This window comes from Wolffia australiana, chromosome 6, assembly GCF_029677425.1.
Source record: "Wolffia australiana isolate 7733 chromosome 6, ASM2967742v1".
Classification (NCBI taxonomy): domain Eukaryota; kingdom Viridiplantae; phylum Streptophyta; class Magnoliopsida; order Alismatales; family Araceae; genus Wolffia; species Wolffia australiana.
The window spans coordinates 5,228,499-5,244,571 of NC_135840.1; the positions used below are offsets into that span (position 1 = coordinate 5,228,499).

A 16,073-nucleotide genomic window follows, 5' to 3' on the forward strand; every position below is an offset into this window, starting at 1 on the left:
AGATTGGACTAGCTAAGGTTCAGCAGGGCCTTTACTATCTACCTTGGCAGAACACAAGACACCTATCAGAGGATACATCCAAGGTGGTTGTTGTAAAGGCATCATCCCAGGATACCCTTATAAAGATCCATCAGTGGATGGGTCATCCATCTTATCACCTCTTAAAACACATGTATCCTCATTTGTTTAAGGATATTTTAGTGGAAAATTTGATCTGTGAGTCTTGCCAATTAGGTAAATTTAAGCGTGCTACTTATTCACCTACTCAAACCAGGATGACTAAGCCATTCCATTTGATTCATTGTGATGTCTGGGGACCTTCCCCTCATCTAGACATACTAGGACATAGATATTTCCTAGTATGTACTGACTATAGTAGGTATAGTTGGGTATTTTCACAGAAGATTAAGCACGAAGTGACCAGAAATATTAAAGGATTATGTGCCTTGATCAAACGACAATTCAGTGACCGAGTTCAATGCCTAAGAACAGACAATGCTAAGGACTTTGTGAACAATGAGTTAAGGGATTTTCTTATATCTGAGGGCATAAGGCATGAAACTTCAAGCCCCTACACTCCACAACAAAATGAAGTAGCTGAAAGGAAAATCGGAGACATAGTAGATAAAGGGAGAACACTTTGGTAGATGGAAATGTACCTGCAGACTTATGGGGTTTTGCAGTTATGACGGCTACTCATCTCATTAATCAACTTCCATCGAAGAGTTTAGATTTTAAAAGTCCCCTGGAAATACTTGAAACTTACTATCCGACTGTTCGACTAAAAACTGGTCTACCAGTTAAAACCTTTGGTTGTGTTGGATACATATACAATCATACTTGTAAACAAAATAAATGGTCATCGACGGGACTCAAATGTGTTTTTGTTGGATATTTTGTTACTCAAAAAGGATACAAGTTATATCATCCTATTACACATAAACACATAGTATCTAAAGATGTGGTATTCGATGAGAATTTGTTTTACTACAAGCAAAGAAAAATGAGGCTCATAGAGATATATCCCATCTTCTCACTAGTGAGGAGACAAGTATGGCACTTCCCGAAAATCTTGTTGGGGGATTATGATAACATGCAAATAAGAGTAGATAAAGTGTTAATGTCATCATATTTTTTGGGCATTTAATGCATAAAACATTTATTTTTAGTGCATGTTATCATGATGTTAAGTTAAAATAATAAATTCCTTGAATTTCAAGTTAAAGAATACCTTTAATCAATATTTAGGTCAATCTTGACACTTTAAATGTTTTTAAAATGAATTTTAAATGAAATTAAATGAGTAATTGACCTATTAATATTAATAAAAAGGAATTAAACAATAAAATTTGCTTCATAAATTAACAAAATTCTAAGTATTAATAAATGGTTTTTAGGATTTATTTCAGTTTACTTCTCATAAATAATCATTTTTCTTAATAAACTGGCCTTATTGGGCCAGTTCAAGCGCTAATTGGTTGATGACTTGTGCAGGATACACAGAATAAAGAAAGCGTACGCGCTGCGTGACACACACGCACACATCATCGTGCATGTCGCGCACTGCACGTGGCATTCGCGCAACCAATCGTGTGCAGCTTAACTCTCTGCATGCGACGCAGCGAGTTAAGCTTATGCATAGCACTAGGCGGGTCCTCCACCGTGTGAAGCACGCGTACGCGCTGCGGTGCGCACGGAGGAAGACCCGTACACGATACCCTGTTAGCCAATAAAGAACGTGTTGTACGCTCGGCGTACAACACGCTTAAGAGAAAAACTATAACGGAATCGTAAGAGCTGTTCTTCTGATTCCACGGCGATAAAAGAGAAGAAAACGAGATTTCAGGGGGTGTTCTTGATTTGGAAGCTCAAGGAGTGATCGCCTAGTCTGCTCGAAGTCTCAAGAAATCGCCTGGAACGATTTGGAGCTCGAGGTTGGACCGCATTTCCGTCGATCCGAATCTGCCGATTTTTCCTAATCCGAAGAAGAAATCAGTGGAATTAGGCATTGTTCGTTGCGCGGAATCTCTTCAAATCGACTCACAAATCGATTCCGGTACTTCTAGGCTCAATGTGAATTCATTCCACATCTTATTTCGTACTCAAGTTTCTCAAATTCGCATTCCGTTTATGCTCGCAGTTGTTCTTTCATTTTCAATTTTAATTGTCTTAATTCATAGATTTTAGTTTGTTTTTAAATCAGTTGGTGTGGATTGGTTATCAAACTCCTAAATCAAATCCTAGCTGTCCTTTAATCTGCATAAAAATCGTGAATCATATTTACAATATAATAGTTCTGAAATTAGCAAATCGTGAATCATACTTACGATTTGCTCTTTTAGGACATTTTTGCAATTTTGAATTAATTAGGATAAAATAAAAATGCAATAAAAATGCTCGAAAAAGAGCATAAATATTAGTTTCTTTTATTCCTTAAAAATAGTAAAACGTCTTCTGATAAAAATAGTGAAACAAATTAAAGAAATACACAAAATTAGAGTTAAATCTACCTGAGAAATCGATTTCAAATTCATTAAAAAGAACAAAAAAAAAGTATAAATCAAAACAATTAAAGATTTTAAATCAAATATAAAGATAAACTTAAGTGATTTTATATCTCTATTATTTAATAATAGAGAATCATTAAAATCATTTAAGTTTAAAAGGATAGAATGTTAGTTAAAATTTACAAGTATTAGCATTTAAATAAGAAATTAAAACATCATTTCATTTAGGTTTCAAATTCAAAACCCTAATTAGAAAGAAAATTGAATATTTACCACGGCCTCCCTAGGGTTCAACCCCTTACGCATTAAGGGATGTATAAATTTTAGTGATTAAGTTTGAAAAACCCCTAAATAACGACATATGAACATGTATTTACGAAATTATCAAGCAAGACCCAGAATATATAACTGATATTACTATACCAATAATTCGGGATGACTCACATCCTATTGAATTGACACAGGTGCACGAAATGTTAGGGGCAAACTTGTCAAATGAAACAGGGAAAAATATGGGATCTCAACAGCCTACTCAATACCCAAAGTATTATCAGCGAAGAAGAAAGGAGAAGGTAACAGAAATACCAGTCTTTAAAGAATGGGGAGTAATATCCAAGAAGGGGGAGTAATATTCCCAGAAGGGGAAGAGATAACTGATAGTGAAAAGATACTTCCTCAAAGTATAGAAAATGAATGGCCAATTGCCTTGAGAAAAGGAACTAGAGCATGTGTGAAACCTGTACATTATGATATGGTGAATTACCTGAATTATCTGAATATTCCATTTGGACTCAAAGTATTTCTTATGAACATTCAGGACATTCCTATTCCAAAGACTCCCCAAGAAGCCATGAAGGATATTTCGGTGGAAAGAAGCAATGGACGAGGAGATGAGAGCCTAGTTAGAAAATAATACTTGGGAGATGGTTGAATGCCCGAAGGATAAAAGACCCATAAGTTGTAGACGGGTTTATACAATTAAATGCAAACCAGATGGTAGTTTAGATAGATATAAGACACGACTTGTAGCTCGAGGATACACTCAGACATACGGAATTGATTATCAAGAAACCTTTGCTCCCGTAGCAAAGATCAATACCATTAGAATTTTAATCTCCTTAGCAGTAAATCTAGACTGGCCATTAAACCAATATGATATTAAAAATGCTTCTCCATGGAGACCTCAAGGAAGAAATCTACATGGAAGAAAACCAGGGTAAGGTGTGTAGACTTAGAAAGGCACTGTATGGTTTGAAGCAATCTCCTAGAGCGTGGTTCAGGAGATTTACCCAAGCTATGAAGAACTTGGGATATAAACAGTGTAATGGGGAACACACATTATTTTTCAAAAACCAATCCTCAAATTTGATTACTGTTTTGATAGTATATGTAGATGATATTATAATTACCGGAAATGCACTTGACAAAATAAAACTACTTGAAAAACATCTGAATAAGTATTTTAGAGTCAAACAATTAGAACCCCTTAAATATTTTTTAGGAATAGAATTTGTGCGATCAAATGAAGGTATCCTAATGACTCAGCAGAAATATATACTTGATCTTCTTGATGAAACTAAACATAAAAACTGTCATGTCAATGTGACACCAATTGAAGTTAAGCATAAGCTAACTATTAATGAGGATGAACCTAGAGTAGAAATTAGCTCATATCAGGGTATTGTAGGAAAATTGTTATATTTGTCACATACGAGACCAGATATACGCTATGCAGTAAATGTATTAAGTCAATTTGTGCACTCACCTAGAAACTCTCACTTTCAAGCTGTCAACAGGATTCTCAGGTACTTGAAAGGAACATCAGGACTGGGCATTGCATACAAGAAAACAGGTAAGCTTGATCTTATTCTCTATATGGATTCTGACTTTGCTGGGTCTCGACTTGACTACAGGTCAACTACTGGATACTGCACTATTCTTGGAGGAAACTTAATAACATGGAGAAGTAAGAAGCAAAGTGTCCTCTCAAAATCCAGTACTGAAGCTGAATTTAGAGCTATGTCAAAGGGAAGTGATGAAGCCATGTGGATAAAACACTTAATGGATGACTTAAAGATTACATACGTAAAGCCAGTCATTATCCCCTGCGACAACAAATCGGCAATCAGCATAGCTCATGACCCAGTGGAGCAAGACAAAATGAAACATGTGAATATTGACAGATTTTATATACAAGATCACTTGGAGCAAGGAATTTTGAAGACAGAATATGTCAACTCCGAAGACCAATGTGTCTGCTTCACTAAGGGCCTACCTACAAAGAACCTACTGCATCTGGTGTCCAAGTTTGGAATGTCTAACATACATTCCTGCACTTGAGGAATGTATGTTAGATATATGTAAAAATCTTATTTTGTATACGCTAAAATAAGCAGTTTTTTACTGGGTTACTAAGCCCATTACCCGATCGGGTTACTTACCCATATCGGGTAAGCCCATTATTGGGTAATTAACGGCTAGTCAAAACTAGCCGTTACTAGTAGTTAGACTAGCCGTTATAAGCGGCTACTTAAATGTGCCCTTTTATCGCATATGGAAGTAAGGTTTTCTTTTGTTGTTTCAAACCTCTGCTCCATCTTCAGTTTCTTCTCTCCAAGAAATCAGTACAATCAACACTTCCAAAGCGTGGAGGCCAGCACGCGTTCAATCCGAGCGATGATCCTGGCTGAGGATTTGACCAGGTGACAACCAGCTACCCTCCTCTGTGACAGTCAAGCTGATATTTTTCTTGCACATGATCCCGTCTATGATGAACACCAAGCACACGGTCTTTCGCCTGCAGTTGCATCAAGCAGCAGTTGGACCAAAAAATTCTCGGCATCCAATATGTGTTGACCCAGCCTCAACTCGCTGAACTCTTGGCCGAGGGTTTAACCAGGCATCAACATGATTATTCAGTGTCCAAACTTGGTATGGATAATATCCACACTTCATCTTGGGGGGAGGTGCTTTAATACAGCACGTGAAGCTCACATGTTACGTGTCACTAGATGATAACTAACTGCTGTAACAGCTCTTGTAATAACCATCTATATATGTATGCTCCACTATTATATAAATCTATCTTTTTGCTTGTTTCCTTGACTATGTTCAAGCATTTCCCATAAGAATATTGTCATCTTCCTATCTCCATTTGTGTGGTCTCATCTGCTCAACCACAATCTTGGCAAAACTGACATGTAAAATAAAGGAACTGCTATTTTTTGTGTATGTTCCTTATCCTTGTAAATGAAGGAATATTGTCGCATGGCTCAGTCTCTACTAATGCATTACTCTGTTTGAAAGAGTTGGATTCTCAGTCCACACAAGAGACGGCCAAACTTAAACAGGTGGTGTGTCTGATTGTGTAACTAGGCATTTCCCTGACAAAGGTGAAATGGATTCATGTCCTTTGAGTTGTACTATGTGCCATCACTTAGGTCAACAAAAAATTAGTATACGTATGTCAATTGAAAGTCTTCGTCAAAATATTTTGGGCCCCACCAAGATAAATATAATACCATGACCAAGTAGATCACTACTCTTTCGATCAATAAGCCCTCAATAGACCTCCCCACTAAATGGGATTATGATGAACGACTATGCCATGTCAACTTTCCTAAGAAAACACTTGACAAAAGAGTAGAGTTCAGATAAATACATATTAAATTCTAAAACACATTAAAGATGACCAATATTCAAAATAATTATTTTTCCATAATAGATTTATGGAATCTGAGTAAATAATATCTATGAAGATAATCAAATAAAAGCTTCTTTTTATTTCATTTGAACCCCCTCCCCAAACCCAAATAAAAATTCCTGACATTTTCAAAAGAGAAAGCTAAGGATCATCATTTCATAGAATATCTTAAATAAATTATGTAGGGTTCAATTTATTGTGTGTTCCTTTATCATACATATTTCCTTCCTGGCCCTGGCCCTTTTCTTCTTACCCTTTGTGCTAGATTCTTGGCCGAGATGATGTGTTGTTGATGTAGTTTGCTTTGCAATGCGAATAGGCAGATCTATGCAAATAAATGTTTATATGTTTATATACAAAATTCTTTTGTACTAACAACATAAAAGTCAGAAGAAACTGGGTATCACGGCATCCTTATTAGCTAAATTCACTAATAAATACCCAGGATAAAATATGGTTTCAGGAATAAAATACCTGAAAACCAGAGGGGGTGCCCTAGAATAGCCAATGTTTCTTCTTTGGCTTTTGGCGTATTTGAATATCTGCATATCAGATTAATAAAGATTTTTTAAAAAAATATTGCAATAGCAGTGAACCATCTTTATTTTTTTTTATGAAAAAGTGCCATCTCCAATTACTAAGAAAAATCTGACCTCGGTGAGCGTACAATGAATTGTAGTGCACTTCTGACCACAGACTCAGCCAAAGTTCTGCATGAGAGAGGTAAACGGAGTCATGGAAATAAACAACGAAATCTATCTTTTTGCTTGTTTCCTCGAGAAAAAATGTAAGAAAGAGCCAAAGAGAAAGGTTGGCTGCTTGTGGAACACTTACCCCTCTGAGGAGTTGCGCACTGGGGAACAATCTCAACAAAGCAAGTGTCCCTGAACGAAGTTACCAGAAAAATCTTCACATGAAACTGCACAAGAAATTTCCACAGCAAGCAAATTAATCCTGACTGGAAATAGAAAAAAGTGCTTAGCTGAATCACTTATATTGAGTGCCTTTCACCTTATCGGCTGCAGCCTGCAAGGTGACGTGATCTCCCCATTCACCAGATCTACAAATAGGCAGAATCATTTTATAAAAAAAAAATAACTTTAAGAATTTAAAAATAATTTTTCTAAAAACAGCAAAGATAAAATTACGAAGATTAAGATCTTACTTTCCCATCTTCTTGCAATACTTTTTGTAGCTCATAGGGACATATCCTTCATAAAACGACCTTTGGTCCTTCAGCTGTGTAAAATATTTACCAAAAAATATATTATCACTCCACTTAGGCAAGGTATGGCTTTGAATGTAGACTTAAAACAGTCAGCAGAAAGTGAATCAAAACCTCCCTACCTGTTGTACGATTGTCTTCCGGACAAATTTATGATGTTCTGCTGATTTGAAGATCTGGTCTGAGAGTGCCCGGAACTGTGTTCAAGTGGGAAGAATGTCATGTCAAGTGTGGCAAACTAAAAACAATAACTTATGTTTCTGTAGAGACTTCACAGACAGCTGACCTGGCAGTTTCCATCACCAGAAACCTTCATTTCAATCAGACCGTACGCACTTAACCTGTCATTAGAAACAGGTAAACAGATAAGTTTAAGTGATGATGAACAAGTCTGTTTATACAAGAAAAGCTCGGGACTGTATTTTATGAACCAAAGGTCAACATTTGACAAACTAAATTGTTGGGCTTTTGCATGAAACACACTATGACCATGACTAGAAGTTTCTCATGGATTTTGTATTAAACACACTATGGCCACGACTAGAAGTTTCTCATCTCGAGACGAGTTTAACAGCTTTGAGTGGATGCCAAATTAGGTAAAGCCAATAACAAATGTTGGAAACAAATTATAACATAAAGTTGACGAAGTAATAAAATACACCACCGTAGTAAATTGGCATGACGATCCACTATATCAATGTACAAGGAAAGGCTGTCAGTTATAACAGCAGAATGGCCAAAGGCAAAGAAGTCTAAGTCTTAATTGTCAGTGCTGCTCCTCCAGGCAGCAGTGGAGCTTGCAGACAGTACTCTGGACGAGCTAGGATTTTGAGGTTGAATCAATTCTCTTAACAGTCAGCACCATCTTCTGTGGGGTTACAAAGTGGGCCCAGTGTACCTGGCCTGAGTTTACAAAATAGAAAGAAATAACATAGAAAATAAAAAAGATACATTTTAATAAGCAGATGACGAGGCTGACTCGCTGAGACCCTCCACCTCAAGCTGGTGACAGATGCTACTGATTCCCAGCTTGCTCAATAGCCAGACGAAGAATGTCTTCGTTGATCCCTTGGTGAAAATATAAGAAATTTGGTTTGTTGACTTGGTGTGTATGATCATGACACCCCCGGTCAATTTTTTTCAGCTCAATATGCTTTGTTTTGTCATGTAGAACAGGGTTATGAGCAAAATAAATCGCCGCTTAAGTGTAACAGTACATAACCATGGGCTTGTTCTGTTTCAGTTCCAGCTCTATGAGGATATCTCTGATCAACAAGGTCTCTATAATGCCCTTTGCCAAACCTCTATATTCTGGCTTGTTGGAGTTTCTGAACACCACAGCCTTTGGGTAGCTCCAGCACAGCGCTAGGCCACCTAGAACAGAGAAGAAGAGTAACAAGAGGAGAGGTTGAACACAAGAAAAAAAGTTTTTCTATGCTTCCTCGTTGGGGCTAACGCCCTTTATAAAAGCTTAGCGGCGTCGGATCTTAACGTTTGAACCCAGTTACAACGGTCGAAAAAAACAGCCGTTACAGAGGATATAAAAACAAGTACATGGGTTGTAAGGTTGGAAACAAAACTTGAAATTCTGCTGTCTAACACTCCTCAACCTTTGAATTGTTTCTTACTCCTCAAGGTGATCAAATTTCCTCCCAGGAATGACCAATAACCTGATGTGGACCTTCTATCTATCAATGATCCTCCCCAGTCAGCATTTGTATACACTTGACATCAACTCCCTTTTGATGACTATACAGTATCCCATGACCTGCAGACTCCTTCAAATATGCCAATACATTGTAAACAGCATCTAAGTGAGGCTTTTGGGACTTCTATGAATCTGCTTAACATCCCAACAACGAATGCAATATCAGGCCTTGTACGATTGAGATAGTTAGTTTTTCCCTATCGGCCTTTGGTATTGGCCTTTGTCAATGGGATACTCTTCTTCGCTATGCCCCAGTTTCATATTGCACCCACTAATTTTTGTCAGGACATACTCGCACTGTGATAAAAATATGCCTTGTGGGGAGTGGCCACCTCAATTCCCAGGAAATATCTGTCTCCCAAGTGATTTGCTTTCAACCAGTTCTGATCATCTAGCCCTAAAAGCTTGATTCTCGATTTCATCGCCTATGATGATAATGTCATCAACATACACCAATAGAACTGAAACTGTATGCAAATTGCAGTGTTTCACAAATAAAGTGTGGTCAACATTATTTTTCTTGTAATCCATGCCTCTCAGGCCTCTCAGGCTGCATGAGAATTTTCCAAACCAAGATCTTGGCGATAGTTTAAGTCCAAATTTTTTTCTTTTTTAAACTTATAGACTTTCCAATCCAACTCTATTCTAGGGTGCCCAGGAGGTAACTTCATATAGATCTCTTCATTCAGATCAACGTGGAGAAACACACTCTTCCAATACAGTGAAAGTTTCCATCCATAACAAGATGCTAGAGGAATTAGGATGTGCAATATATTGATGTTAACAACAGGAACAAAAATCTCCCCATAGTCTATATCCCATAGGATTGTGGGTACCCTTTGGCCGCTAATCTAGCTTTGTATCTCTCTAGACTCCAATCTGGTTGATAATTCAAAGTAAATACCCATCCACATCCCACTCTTGGACTGCCTCGTAGTGTGTTCTTGGAATAGATACAGAGTTGAGAGCATTTATCTGCCTTTGCGAGTGACCAGTAACATTTATCCCCCTCCAGTAAATACTCATCTATTCCCTTCATAAGGAGTATAATTATGAAATTTCATATAATGGGAAGTTATATGATTGGTTTCACCTGTATCAACAATCCAGCAGGAGAGTTGTGAGGGGAATATGATATTGGCTCGTCAGCCCAGGCCAAAGACATGGAGCTTATCCTAGCCTTCACCTTTTTAAATTCTTCCTTGAATTTGTAACAATCTTCTGTAGGTATAGTTGTTCCACCTCCTCATCCTTCCCCAGCTCCAGATTCAACTTCTTTGGGATCAGTTGAGTGAACTTGTGCTGGTTTGAGATGTGGATTCAAGATCCAGAAATTGGCTTTTGTGTGATTTCTCTTCTTACAGTATGAGCACTGCATGTTTGACTTACACTTGCTCCTTGTCCCTCGTGAATTGAGACATCCCCCCCGTCTTCCTCTGAATTTTTTTCGTTTCTACCTTCATGTCCTTCAGACGCCCCCTTCTGCTGCTTTGTCTTGCCAAAAACTTGGCCCAGCATCGTCTTTATCGTTTACGGGGACTAGTTTAAGGTGATTCTCTTCGTTCAATACTATCTGGATGGCTTCCTCGAGGTCAAGTAAATGCTCATAGTTGAGAATTTGGCTTTGTAAATTTGATATTTTCTGTTCAGTTTCATCAAGAACCTGAGGGACGATTTTGTAATGTTGACCTTACTCCTAGAATTTTTGATTGGCCTGATATGATCAATTGCCAGCCACAGAGTCTAACGCTCCTTCACATATTCTTCAACAGACATCACCCTGTACAAGTGTGTTCACCTTGGTAACAAGATTGAAAATTCTCCTGGTGTGATTCTTCTTCACATTGATTTTCTGAAGATGATCCCAAATCCTTTTTTTAGTCATTAGATATAATTACTTTCACATCATCTTGCTTCCATGCTTCTGTGTGAGGTATCGTACGGTTCCTATTAGAATATATGAGAAAAGAAAAAGAAGGGGGGAGCCAATAAAGAAGGTTGACGAGTCAACAGGCAACAGGGACCTGATACCTCATGTGGTGATGACGTGGCTACTAATCCCCAGTCTTGACTGGGAGTGGTAAAGGAATAAAGAATGCCTATAAATAAGAGGTGAGACCTTAAAGAAAGGCATATTATGGCAATTAGACTTCTTGTAGGGGGTGGGAGATCTTGGAGAGACCAGCTGTATGTGGCAAGGGTCTTCTGAGGGTGTTTGCACCACCTGGAGGTGCTAGGTACAAGAGGATAGGCGATCACTGGAATTTCAGATGAGGGATATGGCTTTGCAATGGCGACATTTACTTCTGTAAGTGCAATTTCTTGGTCTTTTCTTACCAATTCGATGCAGATCGTGTCAAGGTGGTCATCTAGTCCATTACTCCAAAGGGCCATCTCAACTTGCTCGCTCTAATGGAGATTGAAGCCGTTCAGTTTTTTGACCTCGGGTAAAACAGGAAAGATGGCCAGAGCTGATGACTCCCTGGCCCTGATTCTTCTGCCACAAGTCTGTAAAAAGTCTGTCTCGCTAAACTCAGTCGTAGTTTTCAAGAGCCAACTCTTCAAGCAGACTGAATTCTCCTTAAGCTTATCACATTCTGTCAACGTTCAGGATTCAAAAGGAGATTCAGGGTCGGCACTTAACGATGCATGAGCCAAGCCTTCCTTTCCTGTAACGCATATTCTCCCCCCTCAGTAATAGGTTACCCATGACTTACTTCAGAGTATCCCAGTTGCCTTTGCTGGAACTACGTACAACATGGACCACCATCAACGCAAACGCAGACCCACAGAATGCCACAACTGTACCACCATCACCGTAACAGAACCCACGCAGTAGCCAACCAGGAAAAGGAGAGAGGGAGAGGTAACATTTTTTATCCTGGATCTCTGATACCATGTCAGCGCTTCTCCTCCAAGTGGTGGTGGAGCAGGCAGATGGTAGTCAGGACGAGCAAGTGTTTTTGAGATTGACTCGATTCTCAAAACAAATCCGCATCTTTTATAAGGTCACAACGTGGGCCAGTGTTAGTGTGCTGAGTACACAGAGTAGGAAGAAATAACATAATAAGAATACAACGATGTTCTCATGCGGACAAAGATCAGTAAGAAAACCAAAAAAGTAAGGAAGGGAAAGGGAAAATTTTATCTACCTCTGGTTAAGACGTTCATGGTCATGATTTCCATTTCCTAACGTAGGAACGAATGAGTTGACACGTGGAACATGCTGAAATCATAAAAAGATACAACATAAATTGCAACATTTAAAAGGAAGAGTCCATTAGAAGTACGAAGGAAGAAAGAACTGAATAGTAGAGCTAGAAGATGGCGGTAGAGAAGACTCAAAACAAATAAATAAGGGTGCAACAAAGCCTTATATGTAAGGAGACAAGGCTAAGCTAGATAAAACTAAATCCACAGAAAGAAGCTTCTTGAATAAAGTCACATATGATTAACCAGCATCTTCCTTTGTTATGTTAAAACCCCTCTTGTCAGCTTCCATATTTCTTTAAACCTTTTTCTTTTATGTATTTGTAAAGTACCATTTGGTTAAGCCCATAACACATGAGGCTACTAAGGGCAGTCACTGGACCTGACCCTTTAACAAATGTAGCCTGTATTTATGAAGGACCTATGAGTTATTGAATGGGGGCTTATCTTATCTTACAAACCCTTACTGTTAAGTGTAATCAGAGAGGTGGAGAGAGAGAGAGAGAGAAATTCCCGCTGCCTCCTTGAAAGAGAGATGTCTTGAACCGCTAGACAATGGGGGCGTCCCGCCCGACCACCATTATACCATGATCATAGTATGATCAGTTTTTGGATCTTAAAAAAATAGGATAATAACATCTAAATAAATAGGATCTTAAAAAAATAAATATGAATAATAACATCTAAATAAATATAAAATTACACAAAAATGGCTTAGTAATTCTAAAAAAATACTGGTCTAACTATAAAGAGTTGTTCTACTTTGATGATTCCTGACCGTCTCGGCGGGGGGTCATAAATGTGTAATCCGCTGATTTTGATTAGATTATCTGCTATGATATATTTTATACTTTTATAATATAGCTATAAATGGTATATAATATGTTGAGAACATGGGCTGATTGAGAAGCCCAGAATAAAGGAGAAATGTATCGGGCCCCTTCAAGCCCAGTATCGGGCGTTATATCAGGCCCATCAGATCAATAACGGCTAGAAAAACTAGCCGTTATATGACCGTTGGAGCTAGCCATTATTGACTAGTATAAAAAGACATGTACAGATGTAATGCGATATACTTTAAGAGTGAAATAAACTTCTCTTTTCTTTTCTTCTGTTGTCAACTTCTTTTCTTTTCTTCTGTTCTTCTGCTGTCATAATATAATAGTCTATATAACTTATCCAACATAGATCCAGGCATATTCTAATCATGATAGATTTTTTTGGTCTCCTCAACTTCGATTGAGCATTAATAATAACCGCCTGAACTCACAAAACCCAAATGTAAATAGCCCACGAGGAGATTCATACCCAAATAAAGAAAGTTTGCCATGGAGCCTTCTTCGCACCGAGATGCAAGTAACATTGAATATAAAAGGCACGAGAGGAAGGAGCGGAGAGAAGAATATAAAAGTGTAAGACAAATATCTAAAAATAACGTTTGTCTATGAGCTGAAAACCATAAAGAGAGAATGAAGCGGTGACTTACACGAGCAGGATGAAAATTCGGCACCTGCTGGCGAATTGTGCCATCAATAGTGGCATACTCCTCAGAAAGAATTACGGCAATCATTCGATCATCTTCAATATGATTTGTTCGGCCTGAAGATGATAAAATGCGTTCTCCATCTTCTGGTAAGGAATGTGTCATGAAAGACGCTTTGCAGACACAGAAACAAAGATTGAAAGCCTGAGTAAAGAAGTAAAATTTCAGTCAGACGAATCCCTTTCTCAGGGCAACGGAAAAAAAATGAGAACCAAGACCAACGGAACAAAAACAGGAATTTTGAATAAAATAATCACTGATTAAAAAAATTTCGAGCCATAATTCTACGTTATCGACTTAAATAGGAATCTGACAGAGATCCTTTAAGAGATCCTTTCAGATAGGCCAATTCTGCAATATTAGTCCACCAAAATTAATAAGGGAATTCCTAATCATCATCCTGTTAGCTGCTTCGTAAAGGAACAAACTGAGATAACTTTTAGCCTATAATCTTTACAGTTATGCATAAAACTCAAAAATTGTTAAATAGTATATAATTATCAGACTGTTATGAGTCTTCCCCAAACCTACATGAGGTCAAAGAAGTGCCAGTCACGGTAAGGACGCATGTCCACTCGTTGAATAAAGCAGGCCCTATAATAGAGGGTGGCAATAAGCCAGAAGGGATTCGAAATATTGAAGACAGTTACTGCGGCGATGTGCTGGAGCGAGGGAACTATTCCCAATCCAGATTTTGTGACAAGGCCAATCCGGCTATTCAATCCATCCATCTCCAATTTTCATCTACTTATATTCATCGTTCTTCATTCCCTCACACTGTGTCTCTGTTTCCCTTTGTTCTTTGATCTCGGAATACAATCTATCGATCTGAATGATCCTTTTGGAGCTGAATATTGAAGATCATTGATTCCGATTCTCCCAAAATGACGTCTCAGCGTCTGAGAAGCGTGTCACAGACTAGCGTGTGGCTGTTTAAGATATAAACTGGGCTTAAAAAGTCGACAAACTCATTAAAACCCGATTGAAAATACTATTCAACATACACTCACAAAGGTTGAGTACTCAAATTAAAGATAAATTCCAGATTACCAGCTTCGTGATTTCATTACGCACTAACATCTTCCCCCCCCCCTCAGACAAACAACAGTAAGGAAGAAAAAACAAATTCATTTCAACGAGGTTGCAGAAAACATCAGACAGCCAAACGCTTATAACTCCGGAGACGACCTTAGGTTTCCCGCATTTAAAAATAGAAAAATCAGGCCTACTCTACAGTAACGAATCGATATTTCCTCAAAAGGGTGATGTCTGATTTCAGACCAAAACCAATCCGGGATGTATTAGCCCTGCCGGGTTAGAAAACGCCAGTTTTTCCCGATCTCCGGCGGAGCTAATCAAATTGCAAAGAACAAGAAAAAAAACGGAAACTCCAACAGAGAAGAGAAAATCAAGTAACCCAGAAACCAAAGTCGAGGAATCAAACAGAACAAATTTCAATGAAGTGGGTCAATCCTCCAACCCCCCCAATTCACCGACGATGCTCTTTGGCGGTTGCCCAGATCAACGGCGCGTGCGAGTTGTGACTGCCGTTTATATCCGGGCAGTCTTCCAACCCGATTCCCTCGATCGATTGGCTACCTATTATTCTGGAGGGCCAATTAATTTAATTTTTGTGACGCAATTAATATAATTCCCCCCCCCCAACCCAAAAAAAAAACCACTTTGACTTGACAAAAAAAAAAACGTGTTTTCTCTTTCTTTTACGAGTTAGTCTTGAGCCTGCTCATGGCATCCGCTTTGGCAACCCAAGTAGATTAATTTCCTGATTTTCCTCACCAAGATAGAGAGGGAGAGAGAGAAAGAAAGATGGAGTGAAGAAGAGAGAGAAAGAGAGAGAAAGAGAGAGAGAGAGAGGAAGAGAGGGAGAGAGGAAGAGGAAGAGAGAGATGGAGAAAGAGAAAGGGATAGAGAGAGAGAAAGAGAGAGGTAGGGAGAAACGGAGAGAGTGAAGAAGAGAGAGAAAGGAATAGAGAGGGAGAAAGATAAAAGGGATCTAGAGAGAGGGAGGGAGAAAGGGAGAGAGTGAAGATGAGAGAGAGAGAGAGAGAGAAGGGGGAGGAAGATAAAGACAGGCAACTGAAGAGAAGGGAGAGGGAGAGGGAGAGAGGGAAAGAGAGAGAATAAAAGAGGGGAGAGAGATTAAGAGATAGAGGGTG

The 16,073-nt window shown here is 38.5% G+C and overlaps 1 protein-coding gene across 7 annotated transcripts; it reads right to left on the bottom strand.

Annotated features, from left to right (window-relative positions):
- Positions 1-1,772: 1,772 nt before the first annotated feature.
- On the bottom strand, positions 1,773-15,520 carry LOC144704208 (Cysteine proteinases superfamily protein). Of its 7 annotated transcripts, none has more exons than XM_078576530.1 (11): positions 15,377-15,520; positions 13,840-14,040; positions 12,296-12,369; positions 7,722-7,776; positions 7,558-7,632; positions 7,376-7,449; positions 7,222-7,270; positions 7,045-7,129; positions 6,864-6,920; positions 6,685-6,752; positions 1,773-1,975 (listed from the first exon to the last, which is right to left on the bottom strand). In XM_078576530.1, exons 2-10 carry the CDS (start codon positions 13,999-14,001, stop codon positions 6,706-6,708), a joined length of 678 nt encoding a protein of 225 aa, XP_078432656.1. In that variant the 5' UTR covers positions 14,002-14,040; positions 15,377-15,520; the 3' UTR covers positions 1,773-1,975; positions 6,685-6,705. The 7 variants fall into 7 exon arrangements, with proteins under 7 accessions (XP_078432656.1, XP_078432652.1, XP_078432650.1 ...); XM_078576526.1 differs by lacking the exon at positions 1,773-1,975 and adding an exon at positions 6,347-6,535; XM_078576524.1 differs by lacking the exon at positions 1,773-1,975 and having other exon boundaries at positions 6,537-6,752.
- Positions 15,521-16,073: the final 553 nt, after the last annotated feature.

Bases quoted from the DNA above. Each gene is read 5' to 3' on its own strand.
- LOC144704208 (XM_078576530.1), bottom strand. From the start codon at position 14,001: ATGACACATTCCTTACCAGAAGATGGAGAACGCATTTTATCATCTTCA. The intron at 7,777-12,295 runs GTAGATAAAATT...TTCTAATGACAG, and splicing joins CATGAACGTCTTAACCAGAG to GTTAAGTGCGTACGGTCTGA. The intron at 7,450-7,557 runs GTAGGGAGGTTT...TATTTTACACAG, and splicing joins GGAAGACAATCGTACAACAG to CTGAAGGACCAAAGGTCGTT.